The sequence below is a fragment of the Oreochromis aureus genome, linkage group 12 (genome assembly GCF_013358895.1).
Source record: "Oreochromis aureus strain Israel breed Guangdong linkage group 12, ZZ_aureus, whole genome shotgun sequence".
NCBI lineage: Eukaryota > Metazoa > Chordata > Actinopteri > Cichliformes > Cichlidae > Oreochromis > Oreochromis aureus.
Window position 1 is genome coordinate 14,168,049 of NC_052953.1, and position 26,855 is coordinate 14,194,903.

Consider the following 26,855-nt stretch of genomic DNA (forward strand, 5'->3'; position numbering starts at 1 on the left):
AGCTGTATGAATTATTTGGCACCTACCACCTTCAGACTGCTTTTCTTGTGACTCTGGTGAAGGAGACAGATGAGTTAGGACTGGAGACGCCAAATTCCACCATTCCAGCCTCCATCCATTGTGATAACCATCTCACACAGGCTCAGGGAGCGGATGTTGCTGCACTGCAACATCCGCCCGACCATACCAATATCATAGAGCACCTTTTTGAAATATGCCCGGGCGTGATGGTGCATTCATGGCCCTGCAGGTTTCCTGAACATAAAAGGCTAATTGTTCAGAGGGAATTGGCTGAAATGCTAAAGCTGGGAGTAATAGAAGAGTCACACAGTGGGTGGTATAGCCCCATGGTTCTTGTGGTGAAGAAAGATAGGTCTATACAGTTCTGCACTGACTACCGCAAGGTGAATGAGGTGTCACAGTTTGATGCCTACCCCATGTCCCTGGTCGACGAGCTCCTGAACTGGTTAGGCATTGCTCAGTTTTTCACAACACTGGATTTAACCAAGGGCTACTGGAAAAAGCAGCCTTCTCCACTCCTTACGGGTTGTACCAATTTGTCACACTTCCTTCTTTGGAGCTCCAGCCATTTTCCAGTGCCTCATGGACTGGGTGCTGCATCCGCAGGCTGCATATGCTGCCGCCTTCCTGGATGTCACTGTGACTGGCATCATCCACAGTGACACCTGGACGGAGCATGTGCAGCGGGTGGCCGCGGTCCTGGAGTCCCTGAGGCAGGTGGGGCTCACGGCTAGAAGAAGTGTGCGGTTGGTTGGAGGGAGGTACAGTATTTGGGGTACCACTTGGGAGACGGGCTGGTGCACCCTCAGGTGTGAAAAACAGCAGCCATCACATGCTTGCTACAGCACAGTTGAAAAGAAGTGCTTGGTAATCTGGTGGGCGGTTGACTCTCTTCATTTTTACCTCCTGAGCCGCCCTTTCACCCTCTGTTCAGATCACGCTCCGCTACAGTGGCTCCATCACATGCAAGATGCCAACGCCCGAATAACCTGTTGGTGTCTGGCCTTACAGCCTTTTAAGTTCCAGGTGATCCATAGACTGGGGGGCGCAGATGGTCGTGAAGTAAAATGAAGTAAAATGTCTCGGTTGAAACATCTGATATATTCTCTATGTTGTGTTGTGAAAAAAATATGGGTTTATGAGATTTGGATGTGATTGCATTCGGTTTTTTATTTACATGTTAAACAGAATTCCGAGGTTTTTTTGAGTTGTCTTTGTTTTTGCTGCTACGATTGGCTATTCGCCTTCCCTGATTCCCTGATTCCCTGATCCCCGTGTAATACTACCCATCATTTTACAAAATAGTTTTTAAATTTATGCATACTGAATATTTTAACCCCTGTTGGTGCCCATGTATTATGCTTAAGCAAATGAATTTGTTTTTGCTGAACTATTTTCCAGCTTTGCCTTTATCCCTCAAGTGATTGGCACTGGTGTGAAATCTTTCAGTGAGACGTGAGGAAAAGTAAAATGAAGGTAAATATTTGTTGTGGTGAGCTGGGTAATATTCAGTTCTGTTTATTTGTGCGAGATGGAAGCAAATGGCTTTTTCGGAAGAGTGACAGCCTAAACAGTTGGCACAAACTTACAAAAACAAACAAACAAACAAAAACAAAAAACTGGCTTTATCCTGAAAAAGTTGAAATACATTTATATTCAGATGGATTAACTCTAACTTTTCCGTGCAATGTTTCTCTTACAATTGGTAAAAAAACCCCAACAAAACAAATGAGTCAAACAGAAAGAAGCAAATGCTCACCCACTCTTTCTTTCTAGCATTCTTCTAATATCTGGGATAGAGCACTCGCTGAATTTGTCCATCAGCTTTAGCAGTGTGCAACCACTTTCCACAGTGGAAGATTGTTGTGACTGAATTGGCTGTGTTGGTCACCTCAATACACTCTAAATACCACCCACTGTTGGGGCTGGTGCCGTCGTGCTCCACTTTGACCCTCAGCAATTCCCCGAGGTCCAGCATCTCCAGAACGAAGCGGTCTGTCCGCCCTCGCTCGAAAAGGTTGCGAAACTTCTGCCGTAGGTGACGCTTGCCTGAGTCACCATTGACGCCATACATGGTGATAAAAACATTTGCGTCTGTGCCGGCCGCTTTGACGTCCCCGGTGATGACGATGATTTCATACTTGACAGGGACCAGGTTGCGGACTTTGCTCGCAAAGCTCTCGATGGATTTATAGCACTCGAATGTCTGGAACTGGTCTTTTTTGGCTGCCAGGGGGATTTGTGCATCACAGTGGAAGAAATACCTAACCAGAAGAGGATGCATTGATTCAGCACCGTCAGTTTTATATAACATAATGCATGTTGTGTGAGAGTCTACTCACTTGTTTCCCAGCTCCTTTTCTGTCACCACCACCTCCATAACATGCCAGAAAGCCTCATTCTTCACCTTCTTGCCGTCTTTTGTGATGTGGCCAACGCAGATGCTAGCGATTTCCCCCACGTGCTTGGACGAGAACTCAAACGTGTCAGTGGCACCGCTGTGGAAGGGTGCAAGAGAAGTTTGTGTCTGATTAAACTGTTAAATTTTGTGGTCTGCCTGAGAGGTTCTGTTTCACCTCATGGGATTATCTCTCCTGAGAGTAAAGAGAAAATTAAGCTACCAGATAAAAGGGGTTAGAAAAAAATGTGTAAAAGAGGGCGATTATGTAAGACCACATTAGAGGGTTTTACCATGAGTCGCGAACCCTGGACTCTCTGAAGACCTACCTTAAGAACTTCTTTTTCTTATTCTCCAGAACAAACTCCTTGGAACGGGCTTTCCTTCCTTCCAACAGGATCCAGACGTTTTCCGTTGTGGAGGCGTCATCTGTGTTAGCAGTTGTTGTGGCAATTTCATATTCTGTGGCCATGCACAGAGACACAAATTGCTGCATTATTTTACAAGTGACAAATGGTTGTAATTTACTGCAACTGATTCATCTCAGATAATTACACAACCCATGATTATGCCTACAGACTCTCAGGATTACTAACTTGTTTTGTCACTGAGGTCTACAAAATCATTGTTGGCACAAGCCAGTTCCCTCATAATCTGCCCATCATCTTCGTTTTTTGCCAACCAGCGGTCACAGGGGAACCTGAAGGTGTTGTCCAGTGCCTCATCTTTCACATCAATGTACTCCAGGTGCCATCCAGGAGCAGGGCCTGTTTACAGTAAGAGCAACAGTCAATGGTGAATTTATTCCATCTGTTATCTCAACCACTGATCTAAATTTCCCTGTTCCATTGTTTAACAAAAAAAGGTAAAGTATATATAGTATAAAGTTCCTTGAGATGACTACTTTTGTGAACAGGTACTTTACAAATAAAATAGATTTGAAGTAAACAAGCTAACATTAACACTGTGCTGTACATCCACTCTTGCAATATCCATGCAAGATTCTGGTATTCCATCTTCCAAGTATCCTTGTAAGACATCTTGTCAGCTTTTTGAGTCAAAAAGTTGAAAATACAAAAAAAAAGAACTTTGCTTCAATTCATTGCTTATGCACAGCTCTTTTAAGGCCCTGCTGTGGCATTTCAATTGTGTTGATATACCTAGCTTTTAACTGGGGCAGTGCAAATCATTCTGTTGAGATTTGCAGCCCGACATTGCTGTGTGACCTAATTTTGGCCAGGCTTTAGCTGTGAGACAGAAGTATTCTAGAGTCACATTTGACTTGTATATGGTGGCCAGGTCCTGTGGCTGCAAATGAAGCCCAAATCATTACCCCTCCTCCACCGTGCTTGGCAGTTGGCATGAGGTGTTTGTGCTGATATGTTGTATCTGATTTTCACCAAATGTGGCATCAAGCATTATCGCCAAATATCTCCACTTTGATGACATCTACCCAAAGGACATTGTTCCGGAAGTCTTGTGGTATGTTCAGATGCAACTTTTGAAATCTAAGTTGTGGTGTTATTTTCTTTTTAGAGGGAAGAAACTTTTCCTGGCAACCCTTCCAAACAACTTGTTCAGTCTAGTAGTGTGATGATAACACAAAAACTCAATGCTCCAGATTACTCCAAAATTCTAAAACTTTCCTTCCTTTCTTATGTGCTTATTTATTACTGTAGTTCTCCTTGTCTCCTTACCTTTGTTGTCATGCCACACTCTGACTTTTGACAGTTCGCCCAGACTGAGCATGTCAGGAAATCTGAACACGTCCTTCATTTTTCGCTCAAACTTGTTTCTGTTGGTGCTCTCTTTCAGAGGCAGCGTCCCTGTGTCTCCATACTCCCCAAACACAATCAGAAACACGTTGGCATCAGTGCCAGCACCTAGAATATTACAAAGATCAGAGAACAGAACTCCACTAAACTTTAACTTATGAGAAAATCCATCAGTAATTGTAAACATGCTTGTAAAAGTTAAGCACTCAGTGTCTGATTTAACACTTAAAAAATATGTAAAATACTCACAGAAGCTCAACAAATGTAAACTATTTTGATTCATTTGGGGAAGAAATTTGCGCAGTTACTGAGGGCTGTGGGAAGATTAGCAAAAAAACCCAACTTTGAATATTTATATTTCACTAGCTGGGCCCACGTCCTCATTTTAAGTTTGAAAGCATTTTAGTAGGTAAAGGTGAATGCTTGGAGATAAATTGAGCTGCGGTTTGGGGAAGGCCTCGAAGGGGTCTGGCGATGGCTCCCGGGCCTGGCAGATGTACTAAAGAGGAGTGAAGAAGTTAAAGAATTGAGAACAAGGAGGTAGGGAGGGTGGGGCACGTAAATGAGAATGAACAGCTTGCAGAACTGGGGGAACCTATATAGATGACAACCGGAAGGAGCGTGTTTGGAGGCGTGGTCCCGAACCTGAAATTCCGATACATAATCTCCAATTATTTATTTATTTTTTAAAACTTTATTCCAAGCAGACAAATTCAGTTAAAATTGACTGATACAGTTTCTTTAACCTGGTCAACTTTCTCAATATATGTGATTTTTTTCTGTTTTTAGAATCACTAAACACACATTCTTGATAGTTCCAGACATTACTTGACTATACTTTAGAAACCTTGTGTGACCCACCTGCAACATCACTGGTCTGGACTTGGATGATGTAAGTTGTTTTTTCTACCATCTCCTCGTCATCCACCACAGCCGCCAGCTCACACACCTTTGTCCTCTTGGGCCCTTTGGTCTTGGACAGCCAGTTCTCGTAGGTGAACAGGTACTCTTCCTCTGTGGTCAGGTTTCTCATCAGGATCTAACATTTTAAACCAGATGATGACCTCACAATTCACATTATACAAATGTCCACATGTGAAATCTACTATTTAATTGCAGCAGAGGAGGAGGAAATTGACTGTGAAATTGACTGTGATTTTGGAATAAATGCATTAATTTATATTTGTGGCTTGAAAAATGTTAAACAATCCACAAATACACTAAAGTTAACCTAGCATTCATCTGTTTCCACTGGAAAAGAATCTGATTAATTAATGGTATTTGCGAAGGCTGAAAAAAGAAATTGCTTCATTATTAAATTAGCAAATTAAAAGAGTGTGGTTTAAAAATCACAAGAGTTATTGTTTTAATTACAGCTTAGAGACAGCGCCATCCACTGCAATGATATACCAAACACGCAAGTGAAATTTACTAACTTATGAAAACTGTTCAGTGTTCCACCTGATTTCATTACCTGAATAGGAACGTTTATGTAATTTCACAGATACTGTACAAGCATGCTTACTTCATTAGGTACATCTGTTCAACCGGTTAATAATGCAAATATTTAATTAGTAAGTCAAACGGCTGCAACTCAATGCCTTTAAGTGTGTAGACATAGTCCAGATGACCTCCTAAAGTTGAAACTGAGCATCAGAATGTGGAAGAAAAGTTATTTAAGTGACTTTGAATGTGGCATGGTTGTTGGTGCCAGATGAGCTGGTCTGAGTATTTCAGAAACGGTTGATTTTCCCACATAACCATCTTTAGGGTTTATAGAGGATGGTCAGAAAAAGATAAAATATCCAGTGATCTGATCGTTCTCTGTGCAGTGAAAATGCCTTTTGATGCCAGAGAAAGACTGCTTTGAGGTGATAGGAAGCCAACAGTAACTCAAAAAACCACACCTTACAACCAAGGTATGCAGAAAACATCTCTGAAAGCACAAAATGTCAAATGCTGCAGTAGATCACAGGAGTGCCACTCCTGTTTGCTAAGAGCAGGAAGCTGAGGCTAGAATACACATGGGACCAGAACAGAAGATTGGAAAATGTTGTCTGGTCTGATGAGTCTTGATTTCTGCTGCAACATTCAAATAGTAGTGTCTGAATTTGTTGCAAACAACATGAAAACATGGATCCATCTGGCTTGTATCAACAGTTCAGGCTGCTAGTGGTGGTTTAATGATGTGAGGGATATTTTCTTGGCATGCTTTGGGCCCCTTAGTACCAACTGAGCATTATTGAAATGCCACAGCCTACCTGAGAATTGATCATTTCCATCCCTTTATGACCACGGTGTACCCATCTTCTGATGCTTTCAAAAGGATGACACACCATATCACAAAGCTCAAGTAATCTCAAACTGATTGCTTGAATATGAAAATGAGCTCACTGTTCTCGAATGGCCTCTACAGTCACCAGATCTCAATAAAACAGAGCACCTTTGGGATTTGCCTCAACGGGGGATTTGTATCATGGTTGTGGGGCCAACAAATCTGCAGCAACTGTTTGACGGTATCGTGTCAGTAAGGGGCAACATCTCAGAGGAATGTATACACCACCTTGTTGAACCTATGCCATGAAGAATTAAGCCAGTTCTGAATGTAAAAGGTGGTCTAGCAAGCTGTACCTTATAAAGTAGCACATGAGTGTAAAACATAATATTTATGATAAACTGATGTTAAAGTTTTGTGCTACCTCAAAATGTGCATCTGCTTTCCCGTAATTGCAAATTATTTCTTATCATTCTTTCTTTCTTACATTTTGTATTCTAATACCAGACGTGTTGCATCTGGCACTCTTTGCATTACCCTGTCAAGAAACCAGTCTGGGCGGCTTCCGGTGCCATCTATTCGAACTCTGATCTTCTTCAGAGGAGCGATGTCATCTATCTCCAGGGTAAATGTGTCTTCTTGCCCTCTTTCAAACCTGAATGAACCAATATATATGGATTAAGCTGCATTTAAAGACATCAGGATATGGAATGACTGTGCTAATTAAATAGTTTAACCTTTCTGGAGATACATTTAATTGCATTTTAACTTTCATGCCTTTGTAGGTGTAAACAGCAGCTGGTTAGATCATCTTAGGTTAAACGGCATAAACAGTGAAACAGCCTGTCCAATTTTGTCCATAGGCAACAGCATTGATTAACATAAAATATTGTGTTTATTCAGAAACATGTGGCGCTTATTGCATTTATATGGCAGACTCTTTGTTATTACGATCTTAGTGCCAATAAAGGAAATCACTACTTTGATCCAAAATGCCACACAATAAGTGAATTTTCTTTATAGTTAGGTCACATTAATGAGATGCAACACATATATTATTGAGCTTTAAAGGTGCTGAGGAGCTCATTTTGTTTGTTTAAACTCAGGCATCCTACATTTCCAGTATTTCCACTGAAAGTATCAACTGTTTCTTTATTAATAAGTAATCACTGTGAACTGACCTATCCTCATTTTTGGGCAGAAGCATTTCCTCTGTGCTCCCATTGGCTCCGAACACAGTCAGGAAAATGTTGGTATCAGTTCCTGCATACTGAATGTCACCTGTGGCAACCGTGACTGAATAAACAACCTAAAAAATACAGTACACAGAGATACAGACACAGTTTTTATGTAACACATTAACTGAATGTTTTCCAACACTTCGTATTTTAGGTGCGGTGACTCACTTTGCGGATAATGTTGATCGTGCTGGAGTCCAGCACATTGAACAGTCTGGCAGTCAGACCATCTCCCCTGTCTTTAGCCAGCCAGCACTTACATGGAAAGATGTACTTGATACCTTTGGTTGGCACGGCAACCGACAGCTCATCCACCAACCAGCAGCTCTCTGGTGTGACACCGTTATGGCCAAGCTGAGAGGGAAGAGAAGGGAGAGGAGATGGAGAGGGAATTAGTGTATCACTTGATTTTTGTTTGATCTAGGCACATCTAGAATTAATTATTGCTGAGCTAGAATGGTTTTATTAAAATTTTAACAGCAGTGCATCTGAAGAGGCAGCAGAGAGGAGACAGTTTCACAGATTTAGCTACAGAAAGAGTCCCAGATTCTCACTTCCACCCTCTTGATCTCTCCTACGTCAGTTCCATAGCACACAAAGTGCTCCATGGAGCCAGCTGTGAAGGATTTCTTTCCCTCTGGCAGGTCCAGCCACAGCCGGTCTGTCTCGACGTCATTGGGGCCAATGATGATGACATAAACCCTCGCTGTGGTGCTGGCATCACGTTCGATCCCCGTGGACAGGGTGAAGTGATAAGGGATGACTGGGTGAGAGAGATGAACTGCTTTAAGTTTTTTTTCATATATAAAATTCAGTCTGAAGTCTCAGCCACTTCAGAGACCATTCCTACTTCTTTAATATTAGTACTATCATCTAGCTCCAGGCTGAGTGTGACCTTTTGATCTTTTTCAAATATGGATGGAGACAATATTAAAGTTTATCTTAAAGGAGTAGTTTGACATTTTGGGAAAGGTGTATTCTTACAGAAAGTCAGATTAAGGTGGAAGATTGTTAGCACTCTTTTAAAACTGTAGCCAGCAGCCATTTACCTTAGCATAGCACGAAGACTGGGGAAAAAAAGGGCAAAACGGCATCTGTCTTTGTCTGAGAGTAACACATTTCCCCATCACCACCTTAAAACTCGCTAATATAAATTACATCTGCTTTGTTTCATCTGTTACAAGTGTCCTCATTAGATAGCAAAAGAGCAGAAATGTCACAAAGTCATTACTTATAGCCAAGAAATAATCCTTCATCACTATACACTGTAAAAGCACACAGCTGTTCTTCTTAGACGAAACATGTTGTGTTAATTAATGAGCCTTTAAGGTGTTTGTAGACGCTTTTCTTTTATTAAGGCTACATCAGTGTTATTCTAGTGCTTTAGCACACACATACTATCATGTGCAGCTAAAAAAAGAGAGCAGAGGGATGCTTGTTTTGTGTCTTGTATCGTTCAGAAGAACAGAAACAGCAACGTTTCAGACCAGAGATTTATTTTGCCTGAGGTAGAGCAGTTCCACTACTAATCAGAAGGTCAGTTGTTCAATCCCTCCTCCTCCTTCAGTCTGCACGTTGAAGTGTCCTTGGGAAAGATACTGAACCTCAAATCCGCCTCCCGATGCATCCTTCTAAAAGTGAGTGTGTGTGTGTGTTTGAAAGTCCTTAGAGGCACAAAATATAGCTCAAATGTGTGTATGAATGTGGGTTGTAATAATCAAGTGCTTTGAGTGCTCACTTAGACTAGAAAAGCACTACATAAGTACCAGTTCATTTACCATCCCTGGTAGAGAGGTACAAAGAGGATTATAGAGGATGAGGTTACAAAAGGTGTCTGAGCCAAGATGTCTTTTTTGTCTTTTTTCTTATTTTTTGAAGCAATTGGAGGTCTGCGTATTACAATTTTGGGAATGTCTCTGCTTTCCTGTCAGAACTGCATTAGCAGGACTTCCAAAAGTCTCCGTTTTAGGAGTGCTGTGGTAGTTCAGGTACGACGCGTAACTTTGATAAGTTAAGCACTTTAAAATGAAATCTTATTAGTGTGAATATTTTACCAGCAGCCAGATAAACAGTTTCCCCTCATTCCCAGTCTGCTGTTAATCTTCTCCAACAGCACCAAGCACAAACGCCCCCACTGTGTTTACCTATTTCTTTAATTTGGTTAATTTGGTGTAAATATTAGGGTGAACTATGACCTGATTGATATTACCTATATTTATGAAATTTCTATAAGTTTGCATTGATTCTTCCTGTTGATATTGTGGTTTTTTATCATGTTGAATTTCAGTACTTTTTCCTGATATTTGTGTCCACTTCCAGAAACTTCACTTCACAAAGAGACACAATAAATAGATTTGTGACCTTACTTGGACCCTCTTCGACCACTGCTGCCTTTTTCTTCTTTTTCTTCTTGTTGGCATTCTTGTCCACTCCCAGTTTGGCCTGAGCAATCATCTTGGAATATGGATCGGAGCTTCTTTCACCCTCATACCCCTGAAACGGCACAAAATAAACACAGCTCTCAATTTTCTTTTCTGGAATAACTCTGACATACAAAGAAGAAAATAATAAAACACTCTCTTTAAACACAACCTTGACGTAGAAGGTCCTGTCTATTCGTTTGTCCTCTTTCTTCGTTGATAGCCAGCGCTCACACAGGAACATGTATACCTCTTCTGTTTCCACATCCAGCACCTCCACCTGGTCCAGGTACCAATCAGCCCCAATCATAGAGTTGTCGTGACGAAGACGAATCTTAAACACCTGGCCCAAATCCACGGCCTCAATATTGAACTTATCCACCTAAAAGGCAAAAAGAATTGAACAGATTTAGATTTATTTTTGTATAACATCACATAACGATTCACACTTCTCCCCTAATACCTCTCCTCTCTCAAACTTGTTCTTGTTATTCTCAGATTTGGCGAGTTTCCGCTCTCCTGTGTCTCCCAAATCTCCATAAATGGTGAGGAAAACGTTGGCATCGGTCCCTGCTCCGTACATATCGCCTGTCCGCACAGACACCGTGTATGTGTGAGCTGTGAGGGAGGAAAAATTTTGAAGTCGGTAAATGCAGACCTAGATTTTTTTTCCCAACTCTGTTGTTTCCAGTCTCACAGCGTGTCTATTTATACAGCAAAATGTCTCAAAAATTTGTACAACATGCAGAGGGTTGGCGTGACAGAAGAGGATGCTTTGGATAGTGTGAGATCGGCTGTGGTAACCCCTAAAGAGAGCAGCTGAACGAAGAAGAATGTCTCAAAATTGGACTTTAAACCGTTCTCCCTACTAACCCTTTCAAAACTGACTTCAGCTTTGAAAAAGTGCATGCTAGAAGAGCATATTAGGATGCTGAAAAGCAAAATCTACCAAGGTTTATATTGCTCCATGCTAGTTCATCATCTTCACCTTGCAACAGCTGAAATAAAAATAAGCACCTCTAATGTTTCCTTAAGCAGAGCACTTGAAAGCAAGTGTAGTTACATTCCCCCGGTGACATAACTTTCAACCTACTTTCCAAAGCATCTTCCACCTCAGTTTCAGTCGTTTTCAGTGTCCCATCCCTGAGGAGTTTCTGAGTGATGATGTCTGAGGGGACAAGCTCCCTCACCGTCTCACCATCATCTTCAGACTTGGCTAGCCAGCGCTCGCAAGGGAATATAGTCGTCTCCGAACCCTGCCATTAAGCACAGACAACTCTTCAGTTTGGCACCAGCTATGTTTGTCTAGCTGAGACTCAATGAACTGCAGAAGATGTTAAATTATTAATTTGTTAATAATTTAATGAGGCCACAGACAAGAAATCTCTTAACGATGCACTTACAGTGCATTGCCCAAAGTATTCACTCATTTGCGCTCAAACGCAGATGAATTTGAGTGACATCCCATTCTTAATCCATAGGGTAAGATCCATAATAGCTTCAAGTCTTCTGGGAAGGCGTTCCACAAGGTTTAAGAGTGTGTTTATGAGAATATTTGACTACTCTTCCAGAAGAGCATTTGTGATGTTGGATGAGAAGGGTGCTGTCAGGACTCTGTACAGGACAATCAAATTCTTTCACACCAGACTCGCTCAGCCATGTCTTTATGAACCTTATGTGCCTCAGTATGTGCTCTGTGATTTTATGTGACCTACCACTTTGTGGCTGAGCTGCTGTCATTCCCAATCGCTTCCACTTTGTTATAACAACAGTAAAAGTTTAATGTGGAATATTTAGTAGTGCCGGACTTCACAGAGCGGCTGAGAGCAACCCATTGTGTCACAAATGTTTGTAGAAGCCAAGGTGCTTGATTTTATACACCTGTGGCCATGGAAGTGATTGGAACACCTTATCCATGATTTGGATGAGTGAGTGAATACTTTTGGCAATATATTGTAGCTATTAAGGTGTCATCTCATGTGGATTTTGCTTACCTTTCCTTTCCTGAGCTGTCGCCTGATCTCCACTCTGTCAAGATGCCATCCAGGATTGGTGCCGCTGTTGTCATGCCCTATCCTGATTTTCTCTATAACATCACCAATGTCCTCCAGCTGTTTAAAGACAACTTATCATTCGCAAACCGGCCGCCACTTTTTGAAAAGCTCTATCAGTCAGTAGCCACACATTACACTTACCTCCACAATAAACATGTCCTCAGCTCCCCTCTCAAAGCACAAGCGTCGCTCTCTCTTGTTGACACACAGGTGCTTCTGCTGAGTGCACAGCCCCTTACGGCCATACAAGACTATAAACACGTCAGCATCTGTTCCCGCTCCAAATACATCGGTGGTGTATATCTTTATCTCATAAGGCACAACTGAAAAAAATGGAAAAGCTTTTTTGTTGGCAGGTAAGGTGGAAGAACCCTTTTTGAGCCGTGCACACACTAGTGTTAACACACATCTGGACCCATAAGATGACAAGTAGACAGCTGAGTCCCATCACCGTTTACACATTTGCCATGTACAGCTGACCACTTGTGTTCAGATTTCCTTGCTTTTTTAACCAAGAGTCAGCAAAGAAAACAACTATTTTCAGACTTGTAAAACACAAAAGCTGCATGAAAAAGAGAAAACAAGGTGTTGCAATCTTGTTGTGGATGTATTAGACACACTACAAAAAAATGTCATTGTCTCAAAGACTGAAACTCTGGTGCTTTGGCGGTTTCACCACTTATTGATGAGCAAACACTATCATGGTTAACTCACACTGATGATGTAGGAGTGGGTATATTTCAACTTAATATTCAAAAGCTTGCGTTTTGAATTTCAGAGACCACAATTAAACGAGTATAATAGTCTTTGTTTCTATCCCACCTTGATTTCTTGTTGGTTATTCAGTTTTAGTGCTTCAGAAGTAAGACCCTCGCTCAAAATAGAGCTACCCCTTTTGCTCTTCACTGAAGGACAGTGTGGGTGGGAAACATGCCAGGCTGTCATGGATGAAGGTGGATGACAGGCTGGCATATAATCTGGTCTTTTATATAAGAAACATTTGCATTTTGAGAAAGGCTATATTAGTATTCACAGCTAACGTTTACAGTTATGATACCAGACGTGCTTTCATGCCTTACAGAAAACATATCAGACTAAACTTATCTAACTGGAATAAACGTCCATCATTCTTACTACAAGCATTGATAAGCAATTAAAAGCAAGAAGTTTAGGAAGAAAGTCCTGCAGTATATGTGGTTATTTATCTGTGAAGAGTGATCAAAGTTGTAATAGCTGGTAGTCATAATTGCTGGCTTAAAATTTGTTTATTGTCACTGATGACATTTTTCTGTTTTAGTGTTAATTTGTTGTAGAAACTTGAAGGAATCATTTGATTTTTCCATACGTTTGCTGTCCTAAATAGTTAACATCTAAATGGTAAGATATTGAATGAAAATACAAAGTAATGTGATATAGATATTTATAGAAATTATATCTATAGATAATTGCTACTATAATATCCTGAAATTGGTTTAACTTTTAGAGCCTGCTTTATAAAAATGCCCTTGTATTGAAGGGCATTAAATTATCGTCATTGATTAAATAATAATAGTCTTTGAGCCCGCTTTATAAACTCCACTATTATTTATTTTCTTTCTTCTTATTTGTATAAACTAACTGACATGGATCTATCATAATGTATAAGTTGAGTTTGCATACATATTGATAAAAACAAACTATACTCTATAAGTCAATATTCGGGCCGTTGTCTCAAAATTTAAAGTTAGATATCTCAAAATCTGCATTTATTAACTCAAACTAATGAGAAAATAACTTGAAATTGAAAAATAACTTAAATTCTGAGTAATTATGTCTAAAGTTTGAGTGAGGAAGTCATAATCTTTTTTGGGAAAATATCCTGAAATTTCGACTTAGCTCTGCCAGTCGAAAATGTTTTTTTCAAGGGCAGAAACAAGCCTTCATATTGGAGGAACGATAATAAAAAGACAGGACACCACTGCAGCTTTATAACATTCATTACAGGTTGGAGTTAATGGTCTGACAAGCACCATTCTTCAGGCAGACTGCTTTAAAATACATTTTACTGCTAATGCTTCCGCTCTTTTATCAGAGTGAAATTTTGCATAAAGCACTTTTAGAGGACGATTTCTCAATAAGCCTACTCTACGTTTACTAATGGATTTGAGTCCTTATATCACTGCTGTCCACTCACATGGTGTGTAGAATTCAGTCTGTAAGTCAGCAGGATAAAGGTCCCTCACAGTTGCACCATCATCCTCCCCTTTATCCAGCCAACGGCCACATGGGAAGCGCATCCTCTGACCCTGTGAAGGGGCTTCAATGTCGATCCAGTCCAAGAACCAACCAGGTGAACCCCCTGATTCAGAAAAAAAGTTTCGTTTTCTTGTACAGTGCAGTGCTTATGTATATGACTGCTTTGTTTGTTTTTGGACAGTACGTTCTTTCCCCACCTGAGTTGTCGTGCCCAATTCGAACTTTTACCAGGTCGCCCAGATCCACGGCCTCCACAGTGAACTCATTGATCATCCCCTGTTCAAACTTATTCTTGTAGTTTTTACAAGCCTTTAGATTGATGATCCCTGTGGGTGACATGCAGATATTTAGCCAGTAACAGGGATGCCTCCATCCTGCAGGGATGATGCTGAATTATCGCACCTGTGTCATCATTTTCACCAAAGAGGATAGCGAAGACGTTGGCATCAGTTCCAGCATACTTCTTTTCTCCAGTTTTTATCTTAAGAGTATATGTAGTAGACATAGCTGCAGGATAAATTTATTATATAAGTATATGAAACTTGTCATATTGGTCTTCCACTAATCTTATCCCACTGAGGCGTAAACAAGCTTTGGAGCTTCATTACATTTCTGCTCGAGGCCCAGAGTGCCACTCGTGCCCTCATCATCATCCTTCCTCATGAAGGCCTCATCCACGGGAACCAGCTCTCTCGCTATCTGCCCGTCGTCTTCATCAACTGCAAGCCAGCGGTTACAAGGGAAGTAGTATCTACAGAAGAAGAAACACCTCTGTTCAACACTCCAAGATAAAATGTTGTTAATTTACTCTCCTAATCACACAAAATCTTTAATCGTTGTTTGCTGTCGGATTTTTCTGGAATCCGGCTGAATAACTGAGCAAAACCCACATGGCTGTATGTTTGTGGCACCTACGTTGTATCCTCTTTTGTGTCCACAATTTCAACACGATCCAGGTACCAAGAGGAGTAAGACTCAGAGTTGTCATGACGGATTCGTAGCTTCTTCAAAGGGCCCAAATCAACGGCTGTCACGATGAAAACATCCTCCTGCAAAATACAGCAACTAGATGTTTTACAAATCACTTTTAATTTAACTGTTTTTATTTGATAGTCCAAAGTGACACCAGAGCAGAAGTGAGTCAGGACTCACAAGAGTGTTAACTGATAGAAGGGAAGTTGGTTTGAAACAGTACTGAAATATATGAAAGCTTTGAAACTTTACAAGGGAAAGACAGAAAAGGCACATATGTAAATGGAATGCAATGCCTCCAGATTTGCTGCAGTATGTTTGATCACATTAATCACAAATACATTATTAGAAGAAGCATGTAAGCAAAAACCAAGATAATATGAAAAGTCCCTGTTTCTGGGATGCTGTGTAAAATGTAGAGAAGAAAAGAATGCAATGATTTGCAAATCATTTAAACCCCCTATCTTTAATTGAATTTGATTCCAGCAGGTTTAAAAAATGTCAGTTACATTTCCATTCATATTTTCCTACTGTCTTGCATCTTTTTCTCCTTCTTAAAGGTTTTAAATTGAGGGCCTCTTTGTTTGGACATTATGTATTATAATGTTCCCAAAGTCTTGAAAGTAGGCAGGCTAGTTTAGCAAACAGACTCCTTTACTTTTGTTTTTACAGTGGAGTTATGTTGTTCACGTCACAGCAGTACCTGTGTGTGTATTTGACATTGTCCTGAGAAATCATCATCTGTATGGCTGCATATGATTTGGAATCATCTGGTGGGTTTCATATGTTTCTCCCTAACTTGTATGTACTGTTCAGTCTTAACAGTGCTACATGTGCAAGTTACTCATGCTTTTAAGATGCACTCTAATATTAAATCAGACAGTCCCTCACCTTTTTACAGAGGAGGAAGATATATTTTCCAAAAAGAATTAAACATTTCGGTAAATTCAAACACTGGATGTTTTTTCCCCCGTCTTAAATATGCTTGAGGCTAAAGAAGGCAGCAGTGTTTCTGGATCATATTTTATAGATGTTGCAAAGTGTAATATCCACTTTGGTGGATGCTGTTCACTGACAACAATTTTCAGAAGTGCTTCGGTGTCCATACAGTGATTTCCAATACTGTGTATTCTTAAAATTTTAAAATATTATCCACTGAAGATAAAATTCCCCCGAATCCCCTATTTGCAATTGTTTGAAATGCAATTCAAATTTCACAACAAGCATATACTATAGCTTTCAAAATTCAGTAACACTTTTTTATGCTTTTCTTTTGTATCATTTTTAATTAAATACACTAAGTGATTTGCAAGTCAATTCATTTTTTTCACCTTTCCAATTATGTTGAAAAAGGAGAAGACGGCTGGTCATACTCCACAGCAAACAGTTGAATGAATATATGAGCTACAGTTAAATTTCTTCATGATAATGTTACAAGGATGGCACCATTCGTTTGTTCCCTTGTCCCTTCCACTTGCCACTCCTGGATTTATTTCTGTCTGCCCGAACCATCTGAAAACAGTTGATGTTAGTGACGGGATCTTGAATAATTCCTGAAGATGTGTCTCTGTGACGCTCAGTATAATACACTCACAAAGGGCCCCTCATTTCTCACAAAAGCTGTTAGCCTCTCCGTGGTCCGGCCATCTCACAGACATGACAGTGTCTGTTTTCTGGGCCTGTTTCTTTTCCCTTGTAGCTTCCTTCTACTTCCACATCCCCTGCTTGTTATCCTCTGATTTCTGCAGGGATGTCTGTTGTTGTTATTCCGGTCGTCATGCAACGGCAGCACGTTTAATAAAAATGGTAATAAGGGGTCGAGAAAACAGAGCAGAAGTCTCCCAAGCAACATGTCCAGTGATGGCATAGCTCAAGAAAAAAAAGGTACTAGCAATAAACGAAACAAACCAAGTGTGACAAGAAAAAGTAAAAGAAAGCAAAAAAGGAAGGAAGAAAAGGTGAGAAGGAGGGAGAGAAAGAGAGGTGGGGTTGTTAAGGAAATATTCAGTTTATTTCACTGTTAAGGCACTCACTCATGAGTAAAATATAGTATTTGTTTTTCATTGTATCACATAAAAGTATTATTTTTAAAAAAGAAGAACAATTCTCTCGCAGAACTGAGGGGGACACTGTTTATTCAGGTGCTTTAATTGGTCATAAATAAACTCTCTTTCTTAAATTTTGTTATGATATATATGCCTCTTAAAGTATCTTTAACGAAAAAGACAATTTTAGGCAGAACTAAACAGAGAAAAGGTGTAGATGTCTGTCAGCCACAGACCAAACATTCCCACTCACTGAATGGCAATGGGCTTTTTTCTTGTGTCTTAGAAACAGACCCATTTCCCACTGAAGTGAGCTCTATGTTCTTACAGGGCCAGCTGTGATAATTAATTAACAGGTGTGGATAAAGTATGGAGTTAAAGTAGGACGGGTTCAATGACGCAGAGGACTCCTGTGAGTCCAAGCCGGCTTGCCTGCAGGAGTGTTTGTAATCCTACCAGAATATACTCCCACCCACACCTCAGTGGGAGACTCGTGTTGCGCGAACATGGTTGAATCTTTAACTAACTGCTGGTTAATTTTCAGCATTACACATTTTTGAGCAAATGTATAAAGATGTTCAGGTGTGATGAAAGCTACTAAGATAAATTTTTTAAGAATATCAAGTCGTAAAACTTGCCACAATAGAGCATAACCACAAATATAATCAAGCGACGTCTTTAAATCTAAATTATCAGATTGTTTCTTTTTATAATCGCACAAATTTAGAAGTGATTGTGTATTTCCTTTGTTACCTGCCCTCTCTCAAATTTATTGATGTTGTCAGAATTCTTCAGGCAGCGCTCTCCCGTGTCTCCGTTCTCTCCATAAATATTAATGTAGACATTGGCGTCGGACCCGGCTCCCATCATGTCACCAGTGAAGACACACACTTCATAGGTGTTGACTGCCAGACAAAACAAGGGTTCAATTACTAACACCTTGTTAACCTGTCATACATGCCCTCCAAGTAAATGTGTGAACCAATTATGGCTAAAACACAACACTGAAGACACATTAAAGATGTCGTAAATAAAAAAGACATTTCAGTTCTTTATTGCTTATTAGCTGTAGCTAATTGAAATTTCTTAAATGACTAAAAATGGGATAAAGTGGTACCGGGAAGTCTTGTTCAAAAAGATAAATACAGACAGGTGGGTGCTCACTGGAAAACTGATAGAAAATACACCTGGTTTAAGCCTATGTCTTATTAATTAACTATGTGAGGAGAAGGGATGCATATGGGAAGAAGAGGTGCTCTTTGAATAAAACAGACCTTTTCTTCTCTCTAACTTTAAAGACATAATGTTGAATCTTTTAGTTTTGGTTGACTTAATAATATTATTAAGTGTAATGTAATCATGAATTTCACCCAGCACTGGTATGCTTCCTTTGCTCTGAATGCATTATTCATGTGAAAAGGCATTTGAATTCAGTGCAGATGGTAGATTACCTCCATGACTAGATTTCCACATAGGGAGGTAACTAAGGAGTGCACACAGTCAGTGAGACTGCAAAAGTTGATGCCAGTCATTAATAATATAAAAAAAACTATAATGAAAATCTCACGCATTGAAACTTTAATATGTTCCAAACTCAGAGAAGTGTTTAAAGAACATATGCAATTTCAAAAAATACATTTTATGCTGTTGCATTTTTGATATAATTTAAAGAGAGGGTTCATGGACCAGCGAACAAAGCTGTGTGCGAATTATTCTTTTTGCCTGACTCTATCCGTGCATGAATAGCAGCTCCATTTTGCTGCAGGTGGTATATTTGAAAGAGTGATTTTAGTGCATTTTTATTGTGGAGTATGCAAGGAGAAAAGGGTTTTGTTTTGTACTATGTTGCAAATCCATGGCCATTGAACTACCGGGAATTACTAATATGATGATTATTACTATCACATATATCATCATCATCATGAACTGTGTTCAACTGTGCTGAATAAAACAGTTAACAATTTTATTTATTAAAAGCTTGTTCATTTAGTACCTTCCATCTCTTCTGCATCTTCAGGCAGCAGCTCCACCACCAGCTCGCCGTCCTCCTCTCCCCCAGCCAACCAGCGTGAACAGGGAAAATGATATGTCAGCACCACTTCTTGCATCTCCTCGCCACCCTCCTCATCCTCATCTTCCTCTTTCTTCTTTTTCTTCTTCTTTTTCTTGTCCTCCTTTTTCTTCTCCTTGGGCACCAAGGCCATGATGAGATGTTTCACATCCACTGTCTCCAGGAACCAGCCAGATCCAATGCCGGCGCCATTGTGACCGATGCGTATCTTAAAGATCTTTCCGACATCTTTGGCCTCTATCTGTCAAACAGTTGAAAAGTTTTGATTCAACATTTGGACAGTTAATCCTGCATTCAGGTTAAATTGTTGCAATACATTTGGAGTTTTGGAAATCATAAAATCCAGATTTGAAACCTTAAATATTTCTGTGGTATTCCGTTCAAAGTTGTTGGATCTGCTTCCGAGTGTGATAACCTCCGTTTTCCCCTTGTCTCCGTAGATTTGGATGAAGACTACAGCATTTGTGCCAGCAAACACCACATCTCCGGTCACGACTGTTATCTCATAGTTTATTACTAGAAAATGCAGATCGATGAATGTGAAAGTGAACACAAGTATTTTTCGTGCAGCAATGGTGTTAACACATACACTATAGATGTGTAAGCTCATATATTCAAAACTCCTTACATAATAATTCAGTTCAGTGTAGTTGTTTTTAAATAGTGGAAATTCACAATAACTTTTATCTCAAGGTGCTTTCTATTGCAGGCCCCAAACCCTACAGTCTAAAAAACATTTTAAAATAACCCAACAAAGAGACAACCCCCTATGAGCTCGCACTTGGTGATGGTGGGAAGGAAAAACTCCCTTTTAACAGGAAGAAACTTCCAGCAGAACCAGCCTCAGGAAGGGGCAGCCATTTGATGAGACTGGTTGAAAGAAAAGACAGCAAAAGACACACTGGGAGAGAGAGGCAGAGTTAAGTAACTGCTAGTGTTGTGTAAAAACAAAAAGAGAGAAAAGAGTGGAAAATAAATGCTCAGCGCATAATGAGAAGCCCCCTGAGACCTGCAGCATAGCAGTTCAGGTTCACCTCACTCATCCCCAACTAAGCTTTGCTGAGAAGGAAAGTTTTAAGCTTAGTCTTAAAAGTAGAGAGTGTGTCTATTACCCAAATATCAACTGGGTGCTGGGCCCAGTCTACTTTAGGAAACTCTTGACAGCACAAGTAAGCCTGCAGTCTGAGAGTGAAGTGTTCTATTGGGATAATATGGTACTATGAAATCTTTAAGATATGATGGTACCTGATTTCTCTAGGCTTTGCATGTGAGGAGAAGGATTTTACATTCAGTTCTAGACCTGAAAAGTGGCCAATAAAGAAATGATAATACAGGAGGAATATGTCTGTGGCATTCTGGATCAACTGATGACCTTTTAAGTAAATTTCAGAACATCTTGATACCAATGAATTGCACTGGTCCAGCCTAGAAGTAATAAATTCATGAACTAGTTTTTCAGTATCAAAAATGTCAAAAATGACTCCAAGATTCATCACAATATTACTGGAGGCCAAAGTAATGCCAGTGTGAGTTAGATGGTTAGATGCCATATTTCTCATATTTTTAGGGCTGAGTACAATAACCCTAGTATCATCTGCATAGTAACCTCACTGAAGGGCTCCATTATTAACCTTGGTATGTGAAGATGACTCCCCATTTTGACTTTTGACTTACTCACTCATTTCAATACTGTTTATTACTGTTTTTCTTCCTGTGCTTAATGAGTTGCCTACATTGTTCTACATCCAGGATCTCGCTCGGGTAGAGCTCCACCGTTGTTTTGCCATCAGCCTCATCTTCGTCCAGCCAGCGGTGGCTGGGGAACATGTAATTCTTTCCATGAAGTGGAACCAAAATTTGAACACTGTCCAAGAACCAGCCCGCACGCATGCCTTTGTTAGTGTGGCCAATCAACAGACGGTTGATCTGGAAGCATAAATAAATGACACCAATTACATTTTATTAAAGACATTTCACACAGAAACTCTTAAAGTTCACAGGAAAAAACAAAACAATAGAATCTGTGTTATGTGTTTTTTCCATTTTACTTTAGCAAATATACTCTCATATTTGGAGAAAATTGAATAAAAAATCATTATACTACTGACAATTATTGTTGCTAAGCCACTGACCACAAACAGACACTACAAACATTGTTTCTAGGAGGTGTTTGTAACAGTAACTAAGCAACAGTAATTAGCAGTAAGGATACAAATGCATTTAGACTACAGTTAAGATCTTTTTTTATTAGAATACTGATTGTATTACCCTATAATAGATAGAATGAATCACAAAAGGCTTTGTGTCTTTCATAAGTGAGAATAGGTCTTTAGTAAAGCTTTTCATAGTACTACAGTAGTGTGTAAAAGTCTCCAGCCACCTCTCATTTATAATCTTTATAATTTGCAAGGAAAATTGGAAAATAGGTGCAGAGATTCATTGAAAAATGTGCAAACCTATATGAAAATATAGTACATATAGCTAAAAACAGACTCTGTACAATTGAAACAAGGGAATCACCTTTTGGTGCATAAAAAATTTACAAAAAAAGGCAATCTCCATGGAAGCAAAATATAAAGAATTGAATGGTGGTTCAAGACTTATGTATAGTACTTTACATCAGCATAAACATGAAAAACCTGTCCAATGTCAAAGGTTTCCACTGTGAAGATGTCAACGCGGCCTGTTTCAAAGTAGTTCCCCAGGTCGTTGGCAGAGACCACCAGCATCATCTTACTGGTGTCACCTTTCTCTCCATAGAGCTTCACAAACACATCAGAGTCAGAGCTCCCTCCGGGGATGTCACCTGTCTTCACAGCGATGTGATAGTTGGTATCTGACACACACAGAGAACAAATATAAGCATGACAATGAAATTCAAATGTTACCGAAATGTCAGATTCCTTTAACTTACTGTAAAGACGTTGTCCTTCTGCAAACGGAACTAATTCTCTGACAATCTGTCCATCATCCTCGTTGCGGGCCAGCCATCTGCACGTCACATTCAGTAAACAAACTATTATCTCATCCATCACACACACACAGTTTAACAACTGTCATGTATATACTTGCAAATCATGTTTTTAGGAACATGTAATCATCCAATCATCCATTCATGTGCCAGCACTGCAGTAAATAAAATCTTCAGGATCAGGATCTTTAGTTTATGTGCACATCAAAACAAAGAAATGAGGCAGGCTGTCTTTAAAGAAGTGTTCCTAACAAGGTGACTAGTTAGTGTCGATTTTATTTCCCAACAACTGTGACTGATGAGAGCACCTGTTGCAGGGGAACTCCACGGCATTTGCCTCAGCTTGTCCTTCCTCTCTTACAATCACTTTGTCAAGAAACCAGGCAGAGCCTCCACCTTTGCCATCATGTCCAATTCTCACCCTGCGGATCTGCCCAATGGCCACCGCCTCAATTAGAAACTCATCCAACTAGAAAAACACACAATAAGATTGGATGAAGATCAGTCATGTGACTTTTAAACGAGTGAAACTTTCTTCATGAGCTCTATGTTTAACAGTGCAGTGCTAAATATACATACACTTCCTTTCTCAAACTTGTTGACGTTGTTTTTGCAGTTGATCAGCTCCCTATCTCCGGTGTCCCCTTGGTCTCCAATTAGATTTAGAAAAACAGAAGCATCTGTGCCGCTACCACCGACCGTCCCCGTGCAGACAGTCACTCTGTATTTAATCACTGCAGAGCACAATAACATAATTCATCATCGCTTACATTCTTCTTCTTGTTTAGCTAATAAGATTTGGGTTGTTCGTGGTGAATGTGGATATACACACAGGGCAGAGGCTCAGCAATAAGCTCTCCGGTGGCGGGAAGCTCTCTCACAACCTCGTTATCATCTTCATTAGTGTCCAGCCACCGCTCACAAGGAAATGTATACTTCTCCTTTGTTAATGTTTTCATTAATGTTGCCTGAATGAATAAAGATGATATTGATTTTTGATTGTATCTGTTAGAGCTGAGGACGCTGAATTCTTTTTATTAGCTCCATTCTTGTGTTTGCCAGGCTAGAATGCCTAAAAACTGTCTGTTTGAGATTTTAGGATTTTTATGAAATCACTAGCAGAAATATATAGGTATGGAAATGTCACAGCTGAGATAATTTATCTGATTACTAGATATGAGAAATTCTCACCTTGCTTAGATGCCATCCTCCAAAAGGATTCCTCTTTTCATGCCAGATACGGAGTTTGGTCAGTTTTCCCAAATCAGCAAGTTCAACCTTTGATTTTAAGTCAAGGTAAAAGTTGTTTATTACTGTGTGCAGCCTCAATGTCTGACATGCTGATACTAATGTGTGTAGCACTGAATTATAGGATACTTACCATAAATCTGTCAACTTGTCCTTGTTCAAAATTGTCTGTTTTGTTGTCCAGCCTGATCTCGTCTGACTTGCCCTTTTCTCCGTACACCTGGAACGAGATATCAGCATCGGTTCCTGCGCTGGGCAGGTCCGACGTCCAGATCCACAGCGACCACGGATGCTCTGAGGAAATCATCATCTCAAATCATCATCTTAAATTAGGACTGCCATAGCTTTTCATATCTTAGAAACTACGGGTGTCCCATTTTCATCATCGTAATTTGTTTGTCACTGTGACTAAGAGCTCATCCATTCTCCCGGATTGCTTTGGCAGAGTGAAATAAAGTATGCTTTACACATTTGAGGGCAGTAGGAACACAAAGTCTCTGGAAGGATTTTTTGACAAGAGCTTAAAGATGTCAGGGGAGCAGCTGAAAATGCATTTTCGCTCATTAAAAATCTTCTCAGGACAGAAACTACCATTTTGAGGTGATTGTAGCAGACAGCTCCCAACTGTGAATTTTTGTGATTGTGAATGGGCATGAAGCTGGCCAGTGAAGGAACGCCCACTTTACAAATTTATGTCGAAATAATAAACTTGTGCTGTTTATGTTTGTCGACCAGAAGAAAACTCAGATAATACATAACAAATGCACTCAGCGGTTACATGTCTTCAAAATAGATATTGGACTTAATTTCACTGGCAATTTCACACAAAGCAGAATAAAGACAGGCTGCCTACTGAGTCATTATGCAAATTTGTGTTACATGTGATGTGGCTGTGAGTTCATTTACTGAGTGGTTCAGGAAATAAAAGTGGAAATGACAGCATTAGCTGCCACTGCTGACTAGCCGTAATTACTGACATTCAGCTCACTTTTCTGTCTCTTCTGCCTGAGTGAGACCATCTCGTAGAGCTCTCTCTCTATCAGCCCATCTCCCTCCTTTTCATCCAGCCATTTACTGCATGGGAAAGTCTGCTCTATTCCAGTGAATGGGCAGTAAACCACGACCTGCAAAGAACACAAGTTCTGTTAAACTATTTAATTGAAAATGAACACATTTTAATGCATTTAAGGGTGCTTGTGGAAATGCACCTTCTCGCAGTACCATCCAGTACTAAGCCCTCTGTTGTCGTGTCCAATGGTGACTCTGCTCAGGGGACTGAGGAGTGCAGCAAGCTCGACATTAAAGATGTCTGTTAAGTCCCGTTCAAACTTTCCTCCTTCCAAAAAGACCTTGATTAAGCACAACAGGGAAAAGTTTAAGTCTGGTTTGTCGATTAGGGTGATCGGTGTCAGTGTTACTCTGAGACAGGATGTTTCTAATTTTAAAGATATCAGACAAATGGAAGAAATACTCCTATATTAGCTTAATATGTGCATTGAAGGACATATCCTGGTTAAAAATGACTCCATGATTCCTCACAGTGTTCCTGGAGGCCAAGGTAATGCGATCCAGAGCTGGTATCTGGTTAGAGACCATATTTCCAAGATTTAAATAAATATACTTAAAGTGGTCACACTGATTACACAAAAAGTACATTTATCACAAAAATACATAAAAATGAAAGTGATGAGCTTTTAACATGAAGAGGCAACCTTAGTAAATTGGCAAACGAGGCCAAAAACGTTCTTTAAATCCTAAAATGCCAAAGAATTTATAGAATAAATAAAAATAAAATGTGCTGCCTGGGGAAAAAGGGGTTTACTCTCTGTATAGCTATGGCAACAATAGAGAGTGAAATCAACCATAGTGGATTCATCTCATCTGTAATTAATTCATGCTTAGGTGGGGATGGTTTGAGTGACAAAAGGAGGGTGAAACCTGTGAGGCAGCACCTCAGCTAATTTGAGCCATTTAACTGGACCAGTCTCTCAACTCAAGTCTTCAAAATTATCCCTCTTTTATATATACTTTAGATTCAGGTAGTCACAAAAAATGGGACTAAATCAGAATAAAGAAATGAATCAAGTTTAAGGTTTAATAAGGAAGATCTGCAATGACTCATCTGCCTAGATTCTTGGGTGTTAGGGCTGCTAGTCTATTCTGTCAAACTCAGTTCTGTCATTATCACTCTAGTCTAATTATTTTCTTGCCTGCCTTCTGCGAGTCAGTCGGCCTCTGTTCTGTGCTTTAAACCTCAGTGCTCTTATGTCATTCTGTTTTTCAGACTCCACCTTCAATTCATCCTGGCCAGACAGAGATCCTTATCCAAGTATCCACAGGTCCTGTCCTACTTCCTACCATAGTTGGACTCTGCTCTGAGATCTGGCTTCATTGGTGTCTAACTGCCAAAAACTTTATTTATTTCAATAAATCATGCTGAGTTCCTTAAAATGATCTCTCCTCTTGGAAATGAAAACAAAAAACAAAAAAACAACTCTTGCAACACGTATTAGTAAAATGCTTTCTGTCCTGTGTCTTGTATTTCCTCTTTACCTTCCCACTGTTCTTCAAGCCTTTCGTGCCGTGCATCACAATGTGGACTTTGGAGTTGGTCCCAGCACCCCGGATGTTTCCTGTCACAATCTGGACATTGTACACAATACCTGATGGATACAGTTACATGTTAGCTTATCAGAGGTAGTGCCAGTGGGTCGCCATGGTTCACAGCACCTGCACTCCCAAGGATACGACCAGATAACCCAGATCTAAACATTAGAAGTCTGATCCAAGAAGCAATGCTTACACAGCTTTCTGGCAAGGTTAGCCTGCCGTTATTCATTAATAGTTAATAATTAATTAAAGCTGAGGGAAACCTTTTTGTAAAACAGCTTCGAATTGTTAACTATCCTTAAAGCTGCCATAGTGTAAACAAGTTGAATTTACTCAGGTTTAAAAAATCAATTTTCCAAATTTCATCTTCACCTGTGGGCTGACTCCCTCCAACCAAAATGTCCCTCTGGATCTTCCCATCATCTTCATCGATGGCAAACCAGCGGCTGATGGGGAATTCATACACTAGTTTGTTTCCAAGATCATCTACTATCACCTGTAGACAGAAATTACAATATTCAG

At 40.0% G+C, this 26,855-nt stretch overlaps 1 protein-coding gene across 1 annotated transcript; it reads right to left on the reverse strand.

Annotated features, from left to right (window-relative positions):
• Positions 1 to 1,516: 1,516 nt before the first annotated feature.
• Positions 1,517 to 26,371, reverse strand: loxhd1b (lipoxygenase homology domains 1b). The gene is made up of 35 exons (XM_039620535.1): positions 26,277 to 26,371; positions 24,932 to 25,072; positions 24,712 to 24,847; positions 23,857 to 24,017; positions 23,667 to 23,753; positions 23,308 to 23,443; positions 23,055 to 23,209; positions 22,784 to 22,944; positions 22,419 to 22,495; positions 22,144 to 22,340; positions 21,238 to 21,430; positions 19,860 to 20,020; positions 19,427 to 19,745; positions 18,187 to 18,338; positions 15,332 to 15,465; positions 15,025 to 15,167; positions 14,819 to 14,923; positions 14,614 to 14,742; positions 14,355 to 14,519; positions 12,323 to 12,504; positions 12,122 to 12,238; positions 11,326 to 11,383; positions 10,591 to 10,745; positions 10,300 to 10,509; positions 10,074 to 10,200; positions 8,262 to 8,470; positions 7,876 to 8,061; positions 7,651 to 7,778; positions 7,007 to 7,124; positions 5,056 to 5,233; positions 4,117 to 4,302; positions 3,016 to 3,186; positions 2,749 to 2,881; positions 2,364 to 2,519; positions 1,517 to 2,285 (listed from the first exon to the last, which is right to left on the reverse strand). The coding sequence occupies exons 1-35, from the start codon at positions 26,310 to 26,312 to the stop codon at positions 1,805 to 1,807; spliced, it is 5,583 nt and encodes a 1,860-aa protein (XP_039476469.1). The 5' UTR covers positions 26,313 to 26,371; the 3' UTR covers positions 1,517 to 1,804.
• Between the last annotated feature and the right edge of the window lie 484 nt (positions 26,372 to 26,855).

Bases quoted from the DNA above. Each gene is read 5' to 3' on its own strand.
- loxhd1b (XM_039620535.1), bottom strand. From the start codon at position 26,312: ATGCACGGCACGAAAGGCTTGAAGAACAGTGGGAAG. The intron at 18,339-19,426 runs GTACTAAATGAA...TTTGTCTGGCAG, and splicing joins AGATGCAGAAGAGATGGAAG to TCAACACCTATGAAGTGTGT. The intron at 7,779-7,875 runs GTGAGTCACCGC...TGTATTTTTTAG, and splicing joins CGATCAACATTATCCGCAAA to GTTGTTTATTCAGTCACGGT.